At 37.9% G+C, this 22,609-nt stretch overlaps 1 protein-coding gene across 9 annotated transcripts in view; it reads right to left on the minus strand.

The window, feature by feature from the left end:
* Positions 1 to 22,609, minus strand: part of ARB2A (ARB2 cotranscriptional regulator A) — a 284,994-nt gene that overhangs the window by 203,068 nt on the left and 59,317 nt on the right. For all 9 annotated transcript variants that reach the window (XR_012761961.1, XM_075411658.1, XM_075411656.1 and 6 more), the window contains 2 exons: positions 20,964 to 21,029; positions 13,482 to 13,673 (listed from right to left, as the gene is read on the minus strand). Coding sequence is in view for 8 of the 9 variants with exons in the window: in XM_075411658.1 (XP_075267773.1) it covers positions 13,482 to 13,673; positions 20,964 to 21,029 (258 nt within the window). In the remaining variant the exon portion in view is untranslated. The remainder of the gene's footprint in view (positions 1 to 13,481; positions 13,674 to 20,963; positions 21,030 to 22,609) is intronic.

The raw sequence follows: 22,609 nt of genomic DNA on the forward strand, positions 1-22,609 counted from the left end.
AGCATGGTGTAGAGGAGGTCTGGAATGCTATAAATCCCAGGGGCTGGGGGGATACTGGGACGGAGCAGACTGCCTTGTAAAGATTTTACCTACCTTGACAAGAAGTTTACAAGCCAGGCCGAGATCACTCATCTCCTCCGTAGTTCGGAATGACTTCACACTGGGGAAGGCTGACTGCGCAACGCTAGCATCAGGCGGCTTCAGAGTAGCTTCTCGAAAGGACTGCCCGCCCGACAACAAACCTCACGTCACCCCTGCGGGTAGTCTCACCGCAGAGGAGAAGGGCTGGAAGGGCTAACACCGAGACCCCCTCACCTCTGGACGCAGCCCCCCGCAGAGCAGGGCTGGGGGATGACAGCAGGGGCTACTGCTGCCGCTGACTGCGGGTACCGGTTTGCGGGGATCTGCTCACCGGGGCAGACGGTCTACACACCTTCTACAAGCACAAAGTTTGTTTAAAATAGGATTAAAAACATTGCTGCCAAAACCAGCATTTGCAGCTGTGCCTCAACACCAACTGCATAAAAAACCCCAAAGGAAGCACGTTTCAACGTCACCACTGGCATAAATGTCTCGTGACTGTAACTCAGAACATTACAAGAAAGCCAAGGCATTTTTGAAACTGATAATTCATGTCTGCTCTTTAAATTTTCATTTTTCATCTGGACGTACTGCATTAAAAAACCCCAGACTTACGAGTAGTATCTCAACAAATATAGATGCTGAATGTCACCACAGTAAATACCTCATATTTCTGACACCGATCCAGTACTCTGTTATATAGGAGCAGCAGACAGATTTCATTTAACTGAGTGCATGGTGAGCAAAGCTACTTCTCCAGGTTCTGTAGTTTTTATAAGACTATGTCGACTGTCATGAATCTTTTGTTTTTAGAGAATTATTACCTATTCCTAATAAGTTCCTTACTTGCAGCTCTTTCAGTAAGGATGTCCAGAGGAAAAAAAAGAAAACGTACAACAGCTATATCAAATTAAATCACAATGCAAGTCAACCTGCATGACACTTCAAATACCATTATCTCTGAGCAACAGTCAGTACAACTCCCTTTCAATATATCATAAATTACTGGGTCAAAGAAAACAGCAACCTGAAATGGTACTTTTTCAGTGCTGTAAAATATAATCAGCATTTCCAAAAAAGAAAATTCACATGCAGCTTCCAACGCCAAAAGAAGTTCAGAAATTAACTACAGCTATCCTTGAAGGCCACACATCTCAAACATTTATAAAACTGAAAAGTTACAACCGGCTAGGCAGTCAAGATGCATTTACCTTTCTCTACACGCACACGCTTCCACTTGCATACATGCACACAGAGGCACTTCAGAAAGCAATAGTTACCATTTGAAAAATGTAAACCATGAAATAAATGGCTGAAAAAAGTACTTGTCTAGCTGTAAATTTAGAATGATCACACCATAGAGCTACTACCATGAGGAAGTAGAGAAAAGGTACAAAGTTACTATGGGGCAAGTTCTTCTAAATTAACCCCTTGAAGAGGAACACATGGACTTAAGGGAGACAAGAGTAATGTTTTAAAAATATTAATTACATGGAACTGGTCACAAGTCAAAGCAACAAACACTTCTTTTGATTGTCTTTGGTGCTTAAGGATTATTTTATATTGGAGTTCTTATGAAATTCTACATAACCTCCTGAACAAAATTTTATACATGCAAGGCTGGAAGTGAGACCTTCGTTTCCAGCAGGAAAATATTAAAGTATTTCTTTATATCTGAGAAGGGAGGTATTCAAACAGTTCAGCCAGACTCTTCCACACAATTTTTATTTAAAACCTCCTCTACTGTCTTGTCCTCATACCAGTACGAAACCACACTTAGAAAAATGAATTAAATGTGCAGAAGACCTCACAGGATGCCACAGGCAGAGAAGGTGAACATATGGTGTGGGATGGGGGGGCGGGAATTAATCTGAATCAAAGATAGCTGAACGTTGTTATTTTAAGAAAGGACTTGTTTCAGAATCGGGCACAAAGACAAATACTGATCTAACACGGCGAATACAAGTACAACCAACGAAATACAAAGAATGCGAACATCAATAAAAAAAGATCACATTAATGACACTCTTATGACACTGCTTATATAATCAAAGCCAGTAAATGTTTGATTCAACATGAAGTATTAATAAATGATATTTTAATCAGTTGTTATTAGTAACTGTTTTCAGTATTTGACAATATCAACACTGTATCATTAAAATGGAATCCCAGAGTCACTTATTTTTATCGTTAGCTGGTATCAGTTGAATATAGCACTCAAACAGTCCTAAATTCAGTATAAATATCGCTGTCGTTCATGAACCAGGGCTGTCAAGTACTGAAAATCCTGTATCTGATCTCAACCATGCGTGATGTGGAAGGCGCATATTCCACATGAGTAGCTTCTGTATTTCATGGAAAAGTCTCCTGTTATCAGCATTCAGGAACTCATTCCGAAAGACTCAATCACATCACTCCCGACGCTGGAGGAAGAGTTGGGATTCAAACCACAGGCTCCGTTACCGCGGGTGAGCACAAACTCAATCACCTGTGCACTGAAGCACCGGGAACACTTTCTGCCTGTATTTTTCTAATGATCTTTAGAGTAAAAAGAACATTTACTGATTAGCTAAGTCTATATGCTCATAAGGAAAACTTAAAATGGCAAAGAGTAACTCGTAGGAAACAAACTTTAAAATCAATGATAATATTTAATACCTTCACATTTTTAAGGATCTTATTCACCAGAAGCAAGAAACAGTAGAAGACCACAGCACTATTAAGTACAACTCTGTCTTCCACAGCTAAAACAGCAATTACTTTAACCACTACAAAAAAAAAAAAGAAGATTAAGTTGTTTTCCCTCATGTATCAGCAATTATTTACACCCAAGCTTCATTATCTCTTCTACCCTCCAAAGCAATCTGAAGTCTCACCGCCTTTGGCATAACAGAGATGGAGGCTGCACATAGCACACAATATAACAGGTTAGGCTATCTGCGCCAATCTCTCCCTTTCCTAAGAGGATTAGCACTGCAATATGGTATGACAAATGGTACACCTGGACTTCCCCAAAAATCATCGCTCATCTGAATAGCCTCAAAACAGGTTTACACTTTAAATGTTGCCGAGATAAAAGGAAACAAAATTCGTAACCACAGAATTTAAAAAAAATGAAAAACACCTATGCTTTGACATGTTTAAAAATTCCAAATGTAAGTTTAAAAAATGTAATTAACATATAAAGGGATTTTCACTGTTCCATTTTCGTATTCCCTCCAAAGAAATCCCTGAAAATGGAATAATTTCATTTTCCTGATAACATATTTCACCCTATTATGTGTACTTTCACTGTTTAATTCTACATAGAAGTGCTTTTTTTTTTAATAAACCTATCCTACGCAACTGAAGTTTTCTCCAAAGGGAACGCAAAGCGAATTGCCTGGGATAGGTGATAATAAAAAAGCAACACCATTTATTAATTTTGTATAAGTTATCTGCCACCCTAGAGATTCCTTGGAGCGGAAGAACACGTCTGAGTTTCACCATACAGTGCCACAGGCACAAAGTGAGAGAAACTAAACAAGCACATCCTGAAGGGAGAAAAAATGCCTGCAGCAGCAAATGACCTACTACATACCTCATCCTCAGATTTTCTGATGTTATAATTTGTTAATTTCAGGGAAAAAAAGACAATTACCCACAGTTTTAGTTTGTTCTAGCAGAATTATTAAACTTTTCAAAGTTTTTGATCAAAAGTGACATATATCGTTCAAGAGATCTGTGTATTTTCAAAAGATTACAATCCTGAGTAAATTTGCATGACAAAGTCTTTGCCATATCTATTTCCTTATTACCTGAAGCAGCAGTGTGCACTACTAGAACAGTACTGAACTATTTAAGGATGAAGCATAGCAAATTTTTATTTAAATTCCTATGCACTGAAGTTAATGTTTTCCAGCTCAATGCACAGTAAGCAAGAGATAATTTTATTCAAACATGCATTTCATGGTATGAATAAGGAAGTGTTCATCTCCCTGTTGAATTGGTAAGTCTTTTAAGTAATGATTCATTTGAAAAATCAACAGGGTATTGGCAATTTAGTGTAATATTAAATACATTGCACATAGAACACCTATACTGACACACGTGTAATACCATTTCCGTGATATATCTTATAAAGAATATAATTTACACGTTGTAACACATTAAGATTAGCTAGGCGATAGTTTAAAGATCTGTATACCAAATAAATAAGAGAAAAGCAATTTTAGTATTTCTAAATAGGCACTAATTAAATAGGCACTATTTAAAATATTTGTGAGTTAACTTCTTTAAAGGACATAAAAAACATGCATGCACATTTCTCATTCCTGAATTAATATGCTCCTGAATGAACAGAACAAAGATGTTGGCTACTGATTTTTTTCCTTCATAAAGCAAAATGAAGCTAATGGCTTATGATTAACCCATAAGTCATTAATCCACTGTGTGATTCTGTGATTAAAATATGTCATCTAACAAACGATTAACAGTTCACCCCATCCTATATGAAAGCAATTTTAATAAGTTAAGATTATCCTTGTCAAAATTGCATTTCACCAGGAATAAATAAAGTTTGCATGCATATCTATACTACTCAGCACGGTGCCACTCTCAGAAGTCTGTATTAACACAGTCACTGACGAGATCACCCCGTCAGAAAAAGCTGCCAAAACCCCCACTGAAGTTATTTTAAAACCTTTGTTCCATGATCAGAGAAGCCTACTTGTAAGATAAGCTTGGTTTACTACACACAACCCCCCCCATCCTGGATGGCATCCCCCTGCGAGGGCACTGGCGCGTTGTGTCAGGTGAGCTGCTGCCCCACCACGCCTTCACCGGACCACCCCAGCCCGAAATGTGAGGTACAGCTGCTCCGCAGCAAATCGGGTGAAATCAAAATCACCGCAAAGCTAGGACACTTCCACAGACCCAGACTGTCTGGACCAAAACAACACTGCGTCACAACTTTATTTTCTCCTGAGCGGGGTTCTTACAGTGGCCTGCACAGAGCAAAACCCCAAGCCACAAATAACAACCGCACTTCCAAGTACAATCATATTAGCATGTATTTACCCTTTTCTCTCGCAAGCGCACATCGCAAATTTAAAATAAACAATATACTGAAGATCCGTACCGCGACAGAAAGAGCCTCGTCGCAACTTCAGAGCGATGAGAAGGCCACGGTCCCACAGCCAGCTTCCCGCAGGAGGATCCCGCACGCAGGAACAGTGCTGTGCTGCTGAGCTGAGACCAGTCAACACTTCCTTGCTGAAAGTTTTGTTAAAGTCCTGCGTGCAGAATGTTCCCTATAAACCCCTCTGTTCAGCTGGTACGGACCTTACTTCGATAAAACACATTACAAAATACAGCGCTGTATGTCTGAAAAATATCGATTACATATTTGCTAAAGTTTTGCTCAGTTACTGCCCAGAGTGCTGTCAGTGATGTTACTTTCCTTATACTCCTTAAAAGTGCAAATAACTAAATAACTAGGTAAGGGTAAGAATCTTTTATTCCAAAGCCAGTCATGCATTATTTATCAATATTTTGTACACTATGCACAGATTACACTGTGTACTGAAAGCACCACTTTTAGTCAGGTTTTGCCTTTCGAACGAGCTGCTTTCAAAATCACGATACAAAAAAATGAGAAAACCAATGGATTTCTTATAAAACCTGAAATTGTGAAACACAATTAACGCAAAGTGAGATGAATTTAATTTCATAGTAAAACTGTTCATCTCTATAGAAATCAATGACCCTATGCACTGGATGTTCATTTAATGCTATTTAGATCTAATTTTCGAAATTAGTTAATGTATATCTTGATTCAAGCTTATTCAGTAAGGCTTAAAGTTGCAAATGTTTTCTGTTAGCTAAAATGACTATTTGCAGAAAAAGATTGTGGGCAGGGAAAAAGACAGCTAGCTTATCTAAAGTCGTATTTTTATGTAGAACTTTGTCTCATTTCTTGCAATTATTAGACTACAGAGACAATAACACACTGCAAAATTAATACATTGCCTTAAGTAGATGACATTATTTTTGAAGCAGACTGATTTTGTGACACCGTGCAGATTTAAACAAAAGCTCACAGTTTAAAAAACAAAAGGGAGAGAAAATACAATAGAAGTGCAAACCTGACCTATCTCTAATCTTTTCTTTTCAAACCCAGGCTACTCAAGAATCTTCAACTAATTATTCCATTTTATTGATGGCATTTTTCCCAAGGGAAGTTATTTAAAAAGTTTAACCCCTGAGCAAGTCATGGCTTCTCCTGCCTTTGAAAGTGTCAAGTGCATTGATTATAACTGCAGGAAGTGTTACCTTCTACCCAGAGAATCTCACCCTGCACAATCTTAAACACTGTCTCTCTCCCAAAACGGCTTTGATTCAGCAATTCAGACCGCTTCAGCTGATATTAAAGGCAGAAGCACCACAGAAAAGGGATCAGCAGTTAAAACGAAATACAAAGAGGGAAAAAAACAGATCTTGGATATAGTACCACAAAGCTTGAGAGAAAAGCAGATTTGAAAAAGACATCAGAGTGACTAAAAAAAGAACAACATGACAGAAATTAAACAAGATTTTTATGTTCGCCTTCTATGCATTTAAACTCATCTCAACCTCTATTGAAATTCCGATCATACCCAAACCCCAAGGCTTTTGACACACTTTCAAAAATCCACACCCCCTCTTACTCTTCTCTGAGTCTCCAGAGTCACTGCTAGGTATCCAACAAGTTGAGGGGGGGGGGGGAAGAAAAAGGAAGAATCCTAATATGCATATGATAAAAAGGCCATTCATACTTGTATTAAACTTTGTTTCTAAAATGATCGTGATTATTTTAAATATTCAGTGTGTGTTCTTAAACCCTTACTTAGCCAGTGGAAAAAATGCTCGAATGGCTTAAGGGGTGGGGGAGAAATATTTTCAAGCCACATTTATCCAAATCTCTTCAACAGTGATTTTCCTAGGTCAGTGACTAAGAGTAAACTAACACAAGGTGCTACAGGGTTCTAAAACACGACAGCCAGCAGAATAAAGGAAGACAAAGCAATCCATTAGTATCTCTACATCATCAAATTAACGCAGCACCAAAACTGCTAAGAACGTAACACACACAATTAATACAACAACAGTAACACGTATCTTGGAGAGGACGCACTAAATTCCAAAGGGTAATTGGATTTTCAGAACTGCAAGTGGGTTTTTTTCCAGTTCAGTCATGACAGGGCCAGAAGGTAATGATACATCTGCCATGATGCAACAAGCAGACCTGTCTTCTGTCAAGAGTTGAAATCATAAAGGAATAAGCTGTCGTTAGCAACCTCTCTCCAAACAGTAGAGCTGTCATCTCATTGTTTTCCTTTGCTGGCATGGGGGCTGGTGTGGGCTTACATACCCTGTCAGTTCAACATTAGTCTCAGCTTCTAACCTTTTCTTCAATTTCGGACTTAATAATTATTAACTCCTATACAGTTTATTATGTATTATTACGTAATCTGTGATCAATTAATACTGCTTTCAACTAACTATGCAGCTTTTCCATCTGCCCGCTTGGTGATCAGTATTGTGAATCAGTATTTGAGATTATCAATTCCTCATAAAATGTTTTAGAAGAAATTAAATATATTGCTTTTTAAGTTTGCTTTACAGAGTACAGTGTATTTTACACCAATTATACACGACAAATTATTTACTAATATATTGTAACTTGTGTTCACGTTTTTAGAGAGGTGTCAAAAAAATCATCCAACCAGCTATATAACTTAAGTTTTCTTAATATTATCCCCACAAAAGCTGGAGTTCTAAAGACAAGTCTTCCCTACTAAGAAGTACTTTATAAGCAATGTTAGTTCTATGGTCTAACAGAATGAATAAATGCAAATGTATATACCAGAGTCAGAAAACTAGTATTTGAAAGAAAACAATACAGCACATTAATGTCCATTTCAGTGAAATATTACTCTCAGTTACATATTAGAATGCTCAAATAAGATTATGATTACTCTAGTACTGTAACTGACTACTAATAAACAAATGAAGAATTTTAACATCTTTCTGCAACCATATACTAAGGAGACACAAAAGGTACATAAATATTAGTATTCAGCAGAAGAACTGTAATTTCAGCAAAATGCCAGCTGTTTTTTTTCCAGAAAGTGTCACTTGCTCGTCTTATTGAAATGATGCTAAGCATGTATAAACAATTAGGCAAAATTTAAAATCTTAGGTTCCTAAAATACGATGACTAGAATGAAGAGGATGATGTTTAACAAGTTAGTCTCTGCTTAAAAGTGAGATGCAAAAGTTGTTGAGCAAGAACTCTTGCTAGTGTAGTTTAAACAAAGCATAATTTCTTGACAAAAACATCCATGTTTGAAACTGGCTGATTTTTACAAAATGGAAAGATCGAAACACGTTACCATACCAGTTACTAACCAGTAAGGTTACTAAATCACATAAAAGTTATGGCAGGTAAATTTACTACTGCTAGATTGACTGATTTTGTTCTTCCATTCAACTGAGTTACAAAACTAACGACATCTTCTTGCACGCTGAAGAAAGCAACCACCTTCACCAATTCTCAGCAAATATTACTAACTTGATAGTTTTATAGAAATGGATGATGTTAATACGAGTGAATAAATCCAATATTCTGACCAAAGATACTCCTAAGAACAGAAGTTGTTAAGAAACTGCAGTAAGATGAGTAGGATAAACACAAGAGAAAACTTAAGCTGAAAACCATGTTTTATCAGCCGTTAAAGACAGATTTATGCAGTCGATGCCCATCTCACGCGAACCTTTTTTTCATTTGTCCACGGTAAGTCAGATTTTTGGATGCTGCTGCATTTCTTCTGAAAAACTCACCCATGTTCTTTGTGGTGCCATTACCCCTATGTCAAGTATTAACTCTCCTTTAAATAATAACAAAAATATCTAAGCTATCTCAAAGTGTGCTGACTTTGAAACCAGGCAACAATTCTTAGATTGTTATAAAAAAAATTAAAAAAAAAATAAAATCAAATAACCAACAGTGGCTGTTATTGAATTTTATTAAGATCCTTGGGACCACAGCCGTTTTAGGTAACAAAGGTACTGAATTTCCAAAGACACACAAAGCATCCGACAGTTTCTTTGTGCTCGCGCAGTAAGATGATGCCGTCTTTATTCCCTAGAGGAAACGTATCAAAGACAAGAGTACTCCAAAATTCTTCTCAATGTCCAAGTTTAGGTAAGCTGACCTCCCGTTTCCCCAAGGAAAAATCTTCCTCCGTCAGCAGATCAACTTCAGCTTCTCCTTGCCTAACACTCAGTGGACTTCTTAGAATCCACTTCTCCAACCCCCACAGCGGGAATGCAATTGCATGGAGCAGTGACTGGCTCTTCCACCCCTTCTTGGCTGTTCCCTGTACCACTGGTATCACCTGTACATCTCCCAGCCAAATCTTTAGTTTACCACCCATGTTGCTACCTCTCAACAACGAACCAGAGAAGAACACCTCCTCCTCCTCCTAATGAGCCTGGTGACCGAGGGCATCATAGGGAACACGGGAGACCCTGAACTACCTACAAGAAACCAGGAACGCAAATCCTTAACTCGTGACACCCCAAGTAAATGCCCTCACTGCTGGATTAAGGAATTTACCTCTGCCTCTCACCGTCTCCTCCTGGCGCTGCTTCAGCCTTCATCTATATGGCTAAATAACAACTGATCTGAGAAGAGCCACACTCAACGGACAGTGAATGAGACATTTATGCAAAATGTAGAAGAGAAAGATTAAAATTACTTTTCTAATCTACATTTACTTATTTACATTTATTTATTTATTTATAAAAAGTGGAAGAGCTTCAGTGCCACATTATAAGTGGAAAAGTCCCTCACACCCACAGGAGAGACTTGAACTTCAGCCTCTCACATGTTAGATGTCTGCTTCTGTCAAAAATCAGTATTTCCCAATGCAGAAAAGGTCTACTGTAATAAAACAACAAACCTATGCACTATTTACTTTGTTCTGTATTTATCGAAAATTGCCACCTTTTGTAAGTATCTTTATAATATCTGTTTATTTTAATTAAGCTTTTGTTACAGTCTTACTGCTTTATATTATCACATTTGCCTTTTTCATGCTTGTTTTTCTGAAGCAGGTCGTCTCCTACCATGTTTTAATGTATTTACACATATCTGTCTCTCACATTGTATACTTTTCTCCCTCCTCCTTTTCCTGCAATCTGTTCTCTATCTAGTTGCTTGTTTGTTCTCTTCTTCTTTCATATTTACAAATCTCTTTCACACTACCACGTCTGAAATTCTGAGTTAACACATTAATCTTACCTCTTTGCACAAAACCTTGTGAACTACTCCCAACACCTATCACACCAAAGACTGAAACTACAGAACAGAGTTTGATATAAAAGACGGAAGGAGAAGCATTACCTACAGGAACCACCCAGATGAAAAGGAAAAACACATTTCTAGCTACTTGAATTCCCACCAGGGTACTTCTCCTTGGACCTTTTCTCTCCAACGTGTATCAACGCCAAGCCACTACAAGCATGATAAATTTTAGGCCTTTACATAGCTCCCTTATTCCATACATGCTTTAAGTTCTTTTTTTTTTTTCCTCAAAAGTATTGTACCAGAGAGAAGTAGTTTCTTTTCTTCTCTTAACCCCCTGGTTAGGCGAGCAGCATCAGTTCATGCTGCTCAATCCACTGCCCACTGATAACTCCAGCTTTTGCATCCCAGTTTTCAGTTTTCCCAAGAAATGAACTTGAACTTGCTCGTGGTAGTCTCATCACTGTCCACAGAGAAAAGGAGCAGAGAAAAAAGTATGGTTTTCACCTACCTAGAGGGGTATTTTTTGTTTGTTTGTCTGTTTGGGTTTGTTTTAAGGATTGCAGAGGTGATATTTCTGAACTAGCTTCTGCTCAAAAGACATTTAAGCACTACTTTTGCAATTTTAGATTTTTTTCTTAAATGAAAACGTAGTCTCCAGCAAATGTTTTAAGCTACCTGCATATGTTTCACGCTCACAACAGACCAGTGGAATTTTCAAATCCTAGAACCTATCATCCACTTCAAATTCACATAGTTGATTAGGAAAAAAAATCCACGTTCTCCTGTAATATTATGCTTTGATAAGGTCTGCTGGTTTCATTCAAGGATGAGACCTCTTCTCAGAAGAAACACGGGAAGACCAAGGAAAATAATTCCTTACTTCAAACTGGCAATGTTGCATGAGGAGTCACCGCAATTTTTGTTCAGGCCATTTGTCGTGTAGGCCAGTTATTTTCATCTCATAGGAGGCACAAGTGGCTAAACCAACTAGAGGTCTGAACACCAGAAAACTCAGAAAAGGATGAAATTTTCGTTATTCTTAACTAACGTTGAAGTCCTTATACTCACTAACATAATTTCCTCCATTGGAAGAGTAATTTACGTGATCTGTATGTGAAACAGACATGATACCAGCACCTCACTGTAAATCTGCATTCTCTTTTTAGTCGTAACATAATGATTCCAAATACCTTCAGTGGATTCATCTTGCACAAAATATTGCCTAGTCTAACCAGATACACATCCATTTCCTACTACAGCGATTACTGGACACAAAAAATAGCAGCACATTTAATACAGTACAGTTGAATATGATCTAGTCTTCACTTTGCCTGAAAAAAATCATTGCAAATAGTATGTGTTCTAAACATGTAGGACATTTACCAGAATTTTAAGAGGCACAGAATTGGAGAGTGGGTTTTACAGTAGCTGGAATTACTCAATTAAAGAGAACTACAAATTTAAAAACTGTGCTAAGTAAGAAGGAAGTCAAAAGATAAGAGCACAAAGTCTGATGTCCCAATGTGATCAAATATTTACTTTTTTTTAAAGATATTTTCTCCTCAAACTCTTTGGGCTTTTTTCCTGTGTTTTTTTGAAGAAGCATTCTAAATGCAGAAATACATGATCTATCTTTAAGGAAAATCACCATTTGAGGGAACAGAGGTCTGATCTCTGTCACACTGGCACAATCATCGCATAAAATAAATAAAAATTACAAAAGAAGAAAAGGAACCGTAACTCTCCTCTACTAGAAATACTCTCTTAAAGTTTATCTGTTAATTTAGGGACAGTATTCCAGTTTCAATGCTCAGCCTCTCATGTTAGCCAAGACAGCAGCATCTCTCGGAAAGAATGAAATGCACGTGTGTAAGCACTGCTACAAAAATTTAAGTAGCTACAGCTCTTTGGGTTTCTTGGGAAAGGTTTTGGAAGTTGCACTATAGAAATTAACCTCCCACACGGGACCTACCATACACCTATATTACACTCAATAACCCTGAAATGTTTTTTGTTCTGCCTGAGTCTTGATTTAAAATGAACAAAAACTTTATGTTAGAACAGGCAAGCGTCACTTTCACAAGACAAGGTTTCTTTTTCACATAAACTGTAGTCTGGTGCTTTGTTAGTGGATTACACAAAACGAAAATATTTAATGGCTAAATGTTTTAATATGCTTTCTTCCTTTGCATCATTAAAAAAAGATGCTTGAAGAGAACCATTTTCTGTACCTCTTACTTTAAAGCCAACTGCAAAAAGTTCAACTTCATTTAGCAAAACGTGTAATAATCACAGCAACACCACTGATATTTAGAGTAGAACGTTAGCTTAACTTGATAAATATAATAAAAATAGTGAGTCTTAAATAGGCTTTTTCTAATGTTTACTACAGGAAGTTTCGTTTAGGTAGCAGGATGCAAGAGATGAATTACACCAACAAAGTTCCAATGTTAAAAACATTACACAAATTATGCAGTCTCTCACACAGATGTAAATGTAACAAAATAGTGTCCATAAAATGTAAATGTTTTTTCCTGTCAAGTATTGATAGGTGAATCAGAACAAATCAGTATTCAGCGCAAAACTGAAAAAGACTGTGCCTCTAATAAATTCAGTACAAGCCTAGCAAAAAAGCCTGCTGTTATCATGAAAGCTCATGTTATCATGAGATTACAACAGACGCTGAGTGAGAATACGTACAAATTTAATGAAATGTAAAAGAAAACACTTCAAATCATAACAAATTTCTGTAGTGACTTCTATCGCATCTCATCGCCTGCTAAGGGCTCTTTTCACGTTAGCTGCCATATTAAACTACATGGCAGTGCCGCCACAACAACATGACATACAACTAAAAATTTTTTTAACGTAAGAGAATAACTTGGTTCCATTAGAAGAAACTTCTGAAAAATAACAAGCAAGTATTCCCACCACAAATAACATGATCATATAGGGAAATACTGAACGCTGTTTAACAAATTAAAACATCGCAGATTTGGAGCTCTTCATGCACAGGGACACACAAACACGTGGACACACAACTGCACGTACATGCACTTTCACCTACCTCAACAGCTCTCTTTATGTATGGTATCTGCGTGCCACTGTCCAGATCTTCATTAATTATAAGTCTCCTAGCCCACTGACCCGCCCTGACCACGCCGTTGCCATGAATTAGGACCAGCAGCTTGTCAGGATTCGTTAATGCATCTTCACTCATAAAGATAAAGCTCTTTGGTTCACTCTCAGCCGCATCAACCTGCAGTTACAGACAACACGCACTTTTATGCATCGATAAAATTTTTCAAAAGGACATCTGTAGTTATAAAATTAGCTGCCAAACTGATATAAAGATTTTCACCATCTAACAACTATTTGTATGCATATTGTAAAAGGTAATGTGTGCCCAGTACTCAATGAAAATAAAGCAAAGGCTAATATCTGTGCAACGTAACTTCAAAACATTAACACAGTTTAGAACAGTAATCCAAGGGAGATTTAAATCAAAAAAAGGGGTAAAAAGTATGTTAAAGCTTTGAAACATCAGTTGTTTACAGAAATTTACTGGCAAAAAAGAAAGTCCATAAAAGAACACTCTGGGGGCGAGGCGGGGGGAATCAAGTAATTTGTCACCTCTGATATGCCTGAAGTAACAATAAAATTCTGACATAACATGAAAAAGTCCTGGAGAGTTCCATCTCGGTCACCTCTACATAAATACCCAATAACCCATGCAGAAAACCAGTATTGTAAATTTGTCTATTATAAATTTAATGGGATAGGCCTAATAAAATATAGAAATCCAATTTGGGTCTATATAATGGCTTTATTAAGAGTCCTGCACCTGGGCCAACGCTCAGCTAATGTTCTGTACAAACAGACCAACAATCAGCTTTGATATTCAGTAAACCATAATCTAATTCCAAGTTCTGTCTGTAAAGAGAGTAAAGCAGCACTTTTTGTTCAATAAAACCAGAAGCTCTATAAAGCTGGTCTCCACTTGGTTTAGCAAACCTGGCTCAAGCCGTATAAGGACTGTGCTGGTGTAAACACCATGAGGGCAGAAAAAACCATCCCATCTTATTCCCTGCTCCAAAATGATGTAACGTCTCAATGTGTCTCAGCTCGCACTTTCTACACCAGGAAATGCCCTCACCTCCTCTCACGCTTGGTGTGAAAACAGAAAACATGGTAAAATGCATGTTCTATTGAAAAGAGTTTAGAATATCCAAGTACAACAGCTAGCACACTGGGGCTACAGTCAGATCACATTGCCGATCCTGAAGTAGCAGTATTCACACCTGAAAATTTAACATGGCTTAGGTAAAAAGCCACTCAACACTAAGCCCCAGATAGTGCTTTGCAAGTGTAATTGTCTTTTGCCCAGAAACTGAATACTTACAACACTGTAATTAAGACAAAACACTGTGAATTTGTATTTCAGACGAAGACATAACTTCGCTGAGCGTTTTAGTATTTACAAAATAAATTTTTGTTTTGTTTAGTATTTAGGAAATGGTAGCACTCAATAATCACACATACTAGAAGATATAACTAGTTCAAACTTCTGCAAATACATTAATTTTAAAAAGTTAAAAATACCCACCAAGATCATAAAAAATAATTCTTCATTCTCTTCCTCAAATTAATCACATTTGGAAACTTTTCTTCCAGCTAATTTATCTTCAAACAGCAGTAATTCATTAGATCAAGCTTTCACTAAAGAATGCACACAGAGGTCACTCCTGTGCACAACCTTACTTTATTGACAAATCAACGTAGAATACCATTTAGTGCTAGACACACTGAGTTTGCATAAAATAATTTATATTTATTAGCCACCTTCTCTTGTGGACCTACTCATGAACATTTGTTTCTGGTGCCTTATTTAAACACAAATCAAATAAATTCAGTAAAATGCTGAACTTCACTTTGTTTAATTTAACAATTTGATTCAACGTTGTTACTCACATGCAGTAACAATCTTCCAATGATCTGTAGCTAGGAATGTCAAACCAATCTAAATTCTGCTGATAACTTACTGTTTAAAAGTTTAGTTTACTTTTCCTCAGATTTATTTCTCCAACGCACAACCATACCTTAAGGTTTATGAATGCATGCAGTTATGGTGAATTCTCTGAGCTACGCACTCTACATAAGTTACGACGTTCTTAAGGTTTTCAAACTGTGAATTAAATTTTCCATACGAGTTCTGCCTCAAATGAGCTATCACCTAGTACAGGAGTACCAGTCTACAGAATACCTCAGCAGCACGCTAGTCCATATTTTCCACAGGTGCTATCAATATATGGGGTAAGATCAAACTATACTTGAACTCTAATCTTACTGACATTCATGCTACAGCAGCAATATTGACTCCATTTTCAGTTCTCAGCCATGACCAATCCAATACACACGACATGTAGACTATGCTCTAGGGGTCTTTTGTTTTCTGCATTGGACGATTTTAAGATTGAACGTTAAATTTTTTAAAGGGGAAAAAAATCTGCTAGTATTTTTCTTATTCCAGTTAAAAAACACAACAAAAATTGTGAGTCTAGAGCCTACAAACAAGTGAAACAGGTGTCACTTGTGACTGGAGGAAGGAATGTAGCAAATAAATGGAACTGAAACTAAAAAGACTTAAAGAGATTGCAAGAATTGTGAGCAGCTGGTGGAGAGTGAAAACTGCTCATTTGCTTCGCAAGACAAGAAAGTCTTCTGTTATATGGTTTTACATAAAGCTCACTAACTCACAGCCTTCACAATATTGAATATCTCGCTTTATAATTCTTACTCAAAACTCTAAAAAACGAAAACTGCTGATCAATATCACAAGCAGTTAATTACCATTTGGTCATTACCACAGCCAACTCAACAAACCTACAATCAGTGAGCGAAATTTTTACAAAACAAGTACGGACTGGGCTTAGGTAACTAAATAGCCAAAAAGAAACATGCAGGGGAGGTAACAGACGACTGTTTCTCAAAGAAAACCAGTTCTTGGCTGTCCAGTAGATCAAGCGAACTACTGAATGAAGTTTTACCTATTGAAGTGAAAGAGCAAAGCATTGACAAGTTAGAAGATTCTGCAAAGAGAGACCTGTCGGTGCCATCACCAATAAAATATGTTAGTAATTATTTAAACTTCCAGCTCAAGCCTTCCCAGAAGCTGTTAAAGATGCACTTAATTCAGAAGCACCCTCTATTTGTCCTCAACAGCTAAAGAACAGCAAAGATCAATCACTGATTATGCCATTAAAACTAGAGAAATACAAAGACTTCATCTGGATAAAGAAATTGCAGTCTTCTTTATATTCATAATACAACCTTCAATGGAGCACAAAATGAGAAATTTAACAGAAATAATTGAACAGCTTCTCCCTGAATATGAATCTCTTCATTTAAATTTTCAAGTCCAGTAGCATACGTTGAACATTAAAGGAACTACAGTACTTTACAGTAACAATACTGCACTATGCACCTCAGCCTCCCTACATAGGAAAAAATGTTCAGATTTGTTTTGCCCGAGATGCTGATATAATAAAATAAGGGGTGAGCTTTCCTGATTTCCAAACTGTTCTTATTGTCATATCTGAAAAGAAATTTAGAAACAATTGTGTCTAAAACTGAAGCTGCCACCTGAGAAAGCGAAATGAACACAGCAAGTTGGACTTTGCACATGAGGTTGAAATTAAGAAAGATAAGAGAACATGAAATGCTGTCATTCTAAACCTTTGAAGCACAGCATTTTTGTACACTACTAGAATCATGCTGAAAAACGTACTCCACTTAACAGTCTTGAATCACGTCTCATTTATTCCAACATCATTACACTGTCTATTTCATCATCAGCTGACATAAAAAGGAAGGCCAGTACACCAACTTTCTGACCATCTGTGATGCAGTTCAGGAGAAACATGTTTTTGTACTGACCTCTAAAATATTTATATAATACGGTTATATTCATAAGCAGAGCCAGCCCAAGGTCTGACAACTGGCGGATTGCTTAGGGGAACAGCGTGAGAGCAGCCTGGTTACACAGCGATTCTTCCCTGGTTTTGAAAACCAGTAGCCTTGGAGCATCCTGAGCCAGGGTTCATAACTGGACAAGGAGGCACAACAGTTCAAGGTACCAATCCCATCTTAGTATTGTCAAATAGTTTTTTTGAATGCATTTATACCTTTCTTCTTGATAGCATTCTGCGGCACAGAGTTCCACAAAATAATTGGGACGTATATGAAATAGTACTGCCTCTCTCTCAGTAGAGATCTCCTGCCTGATAATTTAAACTTGATGCCCCTTAGCTCCCCTATTATGAAAAGAGTGAAAAACCATTCCCTATTCATCTTCTCTACACCTTTCATGACTCTATAGATTTGTCATATTCCTTCCTCAGTCATCTATTTTCCAAGCTGAAGAATCTTTGTCTAATGTTTCTTTGTCTGAAAAGCATTTCATGCCTGTGATCATCCTTGTAACCCTCCTCTGTATTTTTTTTTTTTAATTCTTCATATCCTTTTTGATACGGTGTCCAGACTCCATGCCGTGTTCAAGATGGGGGCCCACATAACGAGTGGAATGATGATGTTTTTCTGTTTTGTTCTCAACACCTCATAATTCCTAACATCCTATTTGCTTTGAGGGGTTTTGACTGCCATCGAGCACTAACTGATGTTCTCAGAGAACTACTCACAATCACTCCAAGCTCTTTCCTGAGTTGTAATAGCTCATTTAGAGGCCACCATTGTGTTTACAGAGTAAGTTATTTTCCCCATAATTTCCCATTTACCAGAACTGAATCTCATGTCGTTTTATCATCCAATCGTTCAGCATCATGAAATAATTCCCCAACTCATCACAATCAGCTTTAGATTTAAGTATTCTAAATAATTGTAGAAAAAACAGCAAAGGCTGTTGGCTTCTATTAATTCCTTTTTTCCTTTTATTTACAACTCTGTCAGTGCAGTCCTTAATAACACTGCACCAGCAAAAAATTATTTCATCTGTAAAACACGAACACGTTTTTTTCCCTTTTATCCAATTATTAACTCATAAGGGGACTCCCTCCTCCTATGCTTTTTAAAAGCATTTGGTTAGCTTCTTGACAGCTTGTTGGAAATCCACACAGTCTTTTACTGACAAGATCTTTCTTTTTCACATGATCTCTGACTCCTTCAATGAATACTAGCAGGTTTTTTAAAAAGAAAACCTGTACTGACTTTTCCCCCAATACATTATTTCCTCCTGATACACAGGAATCACTATGAAACTCTCCTGGAGGCCTTTCAAAGACTATCGCATTTACTCTTTTTCCATCTCTCTGATGAAAACAGCTGATTGCAGCAGTAAGTTACATACGAGTTGTTTGGTCTGCAGCTTCATATTTGACTTCTTACAGAACCCTGGGCTTAAAAACCATCTCATCATGGAATTTGATTATTGTACGATATATCAATTTGTCCTGAGATCTCCTCTACTGATATGCCGAATTTCAGACAGTCCCTGAGAATTACGTCTTGTTTAAAAAAATTTATATTCAAGTGTGGAAACTGGACAAATAATATTGGAAATAATCACGTTAGTTTTTCTTTTTTGAGCTGAGCATTCATTCTGCGTGCAGCTCATCTATCAGCTTCATCGGCCTTTCGTTTATTACTAGCCTTTACAACTGCAACAAGCTCCTCAAATTCAGTTTTGGGTGATCTTACTGTGATATGTCACTTGCCAGCATCTATATTCTTTCCTGTTTTCCTTACTTGCATGGGACTCACTCTTGGTACAAGCTTATTCTGTTAGTTTCCTCTACTAGTTTAAACTAGCGGTTTTCGTGCTGTTACTTGGGAGTCTGTCAGTGGTGATTTAAACATAGCCTTTAGACACCTTTAATTTTTCAGCTTCTACATGCATTGTTTCATAATTCTCATTTTTCTAGGCCTCTTCATAGTCTATTCTTGACTGTGGTGAGGGCTTCCTACGCATAGTAGTCATTACTAAAGAACTAAAGAAGGGCTCATACCTTGTGCCAAAATTTTCCACACTGCTCACAACTCAACAGCTACATGTATTTTGCGAGTTCTTACTTTGCTCCAAAATGCAATTAAATGATGACACTTTGCAGAAGCTGGAAGCAATACATTTGACAATAGTTTAAATGTACTACTGACAAACTGCATCAGTACATCAGTGCTTACTATGTCATTTATAAGTAAGAGTAAACACAGATTAATTCAACGGTGGGAGCTACACAGGGCCATTCGTCTCCTAAGCCAGACACCCAAATCTCAGAGCCGTGCAGACAAGTTCCCATCTGTGCGATGGAGGTGATGGAGGTGTTGTAATACTTCTTCTAGGTTTGTTCATCTTTATTTTTGGAAGTTAATATACCATGCTTGGCATTGCATTACTTACATGCATATTCCTTTCTCCATAGGACATTCAAGCGAAGTTCTACAGCCTCAACATTCAAGCACTTCAACGTTCATAAATGGCAGTCTTCGAACACATTACTTGTCTGGTACATGGAAGTACTCCTTGGACCAAATCTTCCCCAACAAATAAAACTAGTTGTGCAAAGACATTACAGCGACCGCGACCAGCACTGCACCAGGCAGGCTGCCACCACCAACCCAGCCCTCTCGTCTGTCTAGACAGGGGAACCTGAAGCGGATTGTTTCCACTCCATCTGAAGTGGAATGCTTTCTCAAGCCTCATGTTGTGTTAGGGGAGGTTTAGACTGGGCTGGGAAACCTCGAGTAGTTTGGGCAGCTTCTCACATTCTGACATTTCCTAAACACCACCACTAAGGGAATGGAAATGGGAACTGCGAAACATTATAGAAATGTTAAAATACAGGAAATTTTCCTTCCTTAGCCCGTATAGGTCTTCCTCAACTGAAGAAGAAGGACCAGCTGAGAACAACAGTAACGCAAAAGCTTCCCAAAGACCCCAAGAATCCTTGATGATAGTGATGGAAAACCTAGGCAGTGCTGTCGCACTACCATCTCCCTCATACTCGCCCTACAGAACATCATCACGGTACCACGTAGTCACAAACACTCTCACACGTGTTCTTTGGGGAATGCTTCATGACTTCCAAGGGCTGATCAAATGTGTTCACTAAACAACGGCAGCACCTTGTATTACACACACATTACAAGTTACTGTGTCTTAAAAGAAGGCTGACAGTAGTTTAGTGAAACTCAGTTTGAGTTTATTCCTCTGCTTCTAAAGGCACGTGTGCTCTCTACATCCAGCCGTAGAGGTCTCAGAACATTCACAAACACTTTTCAAAAAACTTAAGGTTTGCCACATTTTGGAAATTCTGGTATCTGGTGAGGAAAGCTCAGCTGGAGAAACGAAACCCATAAAAGCGCGGTGGAACCACACCTCCAGCTGCACGCACGTGCTGCTTGCGCAGGCAGCGCACCGAGACAGCGCCCTGCACAGAGCCCTGGCACACCTCGTCTTCATCCGAACACCGGACCCCAGGCTCTGCTTTTTACAGATCCGAACAACCTCTTTGGAAACAAAAAAATTTACACTTACTGGGAGAGTTACTTTCTTCAAGTGGCATTCCTTTTGCAGTAGTTCATAAACGTATTTAGTAATGATCTGGGAGAAGGAGGAAAAGAAAAAAATTATCAAGAAATGCAAATATAAACCACTTACAGCACTGACATATCCAGGCAGACAACTTAAAGGCTAGCTGGTTACACTTCTACGTGCTTGTGTACGTTTTGCCACTTACCTGAATTCTTTACAACTAATTATAGGACTTGGGGCTTTATGTAAAATAAAAGTCCTCTCCGTCCCTCAGAAAACGTGGCTTTCCAGTACAAAGAAATTGTGACTGTACCTGCGAACCCATCACGTGCTGCTGTGTGAATAATTACATGCCTCAAAACTAAGGATCATAACCAATTAATATATACTCAGGGGTACAAGAAAGGCTCTCGTTTGCAAAGAAATACTTTGAAAGCATTTTTTCCACAAGCAGGACTCCTGAAACCCTCTCCCCTGCAGGTTCACTTCATGAGCTACATGGAGAGCAGATCTTTTAGTCACCCTCAGCACAAGTTGCCTTGCCATTTCTATTCACTGAACAGCGGAGGGATGGGTCAAAGGTTTCTAAACAGAAGAAAAACCCTGACTGATTCCCCACTATGGGGGAGTTTAAGTCTCTTGTCTCCATCTAGAAGTAAAATTGAAATTTTAGACCTGAAACAAAAGGAATTATTTCAAAGACCAACCATAAAAAAACAAACAACAATCTACCTAGTCGCAAGGAAAGACTTGCTGTCTCAAACGTAACAAAGTTGTTCACACTTCAAAGGCTTGCCTAACATCTAGGGAAGTTTTTTTTCACCCTTGCATATTCTAAGAAAAATGGAGATGCAGATGTAAGAACTTTCTAACTATTATTAATTTGGGAATTAAGCTGAGGAACAAACTAAAGTGCTTTGTCCATATGGGGCTGTAAAAACGGTTTGGAAGTAACTGCCTGGATTTCACTGGCTACAGGAGTTAAAAGGAAAAAAAAAAAGGCAAATTAAAGAGGAAAAAAAGTGCTCATTAAGGGCCTCAAATGGTGCTTGCCTTCCCTTTAAAGCTTGGGGAGCTATGTTTAAATTCCAGAGAGGACAAGATCTAAGCCCCAAAATATTAATCCAAGAATATCTGGGTACAAACCCAGCTGGTATTCTTTATTCCAACCCCTCAAGGCCACAATTACAGCCATCTGAACTCACAGCATATTAAGCCACAACAGAAATGTCGCTGTAACAAAGCTCTGAAGTGATGGCATCTTAACAACACACTATGAGCCGAGCAAGTAGGAGTCAGGGTGTCATAAACTTCAATTTTAATTTTCCAAACTCACCACTGCAAAATAAAGTTTCAATGAAGTCCAAAAGTTTTCATTATGTACACGTGAGCAAACACAATATGCAAACGTTTGGAACACATCTGAACAAATTAGAGGTACTGATGAAAGCTAATTAAAAATGCTGGCACGTGCCCCTCCCTTCCTTTCACAAAAACCCAAAATATTTATTAGGATTACGTGAATTCTTTGCTACCCTGCTCAAATATGTTTATTGATAGAATCATGTTCAAAAAACTTTACGGTTTTGAAGAAAATCGGTCTCACTGAACATTACTATCTACAGGGAAACTGCATTTGGAGAAGGAAT

Source organism: Opisthocomus hoazin, chromosome Z (assembly GCF_030867145.1).
Source record: "Opisthocomus hoazin isolate bOpiHoa1 chromosome Z, bOpiHoa1.hap1, whole genome shotgun sequence".
Lineage (NCBI taxonomy): Eukaryota > Metazoa > Chordata > Aves > Opisthocomiformes > Opisthocomidae > Opisthocomus > Opisthocomus hoazin.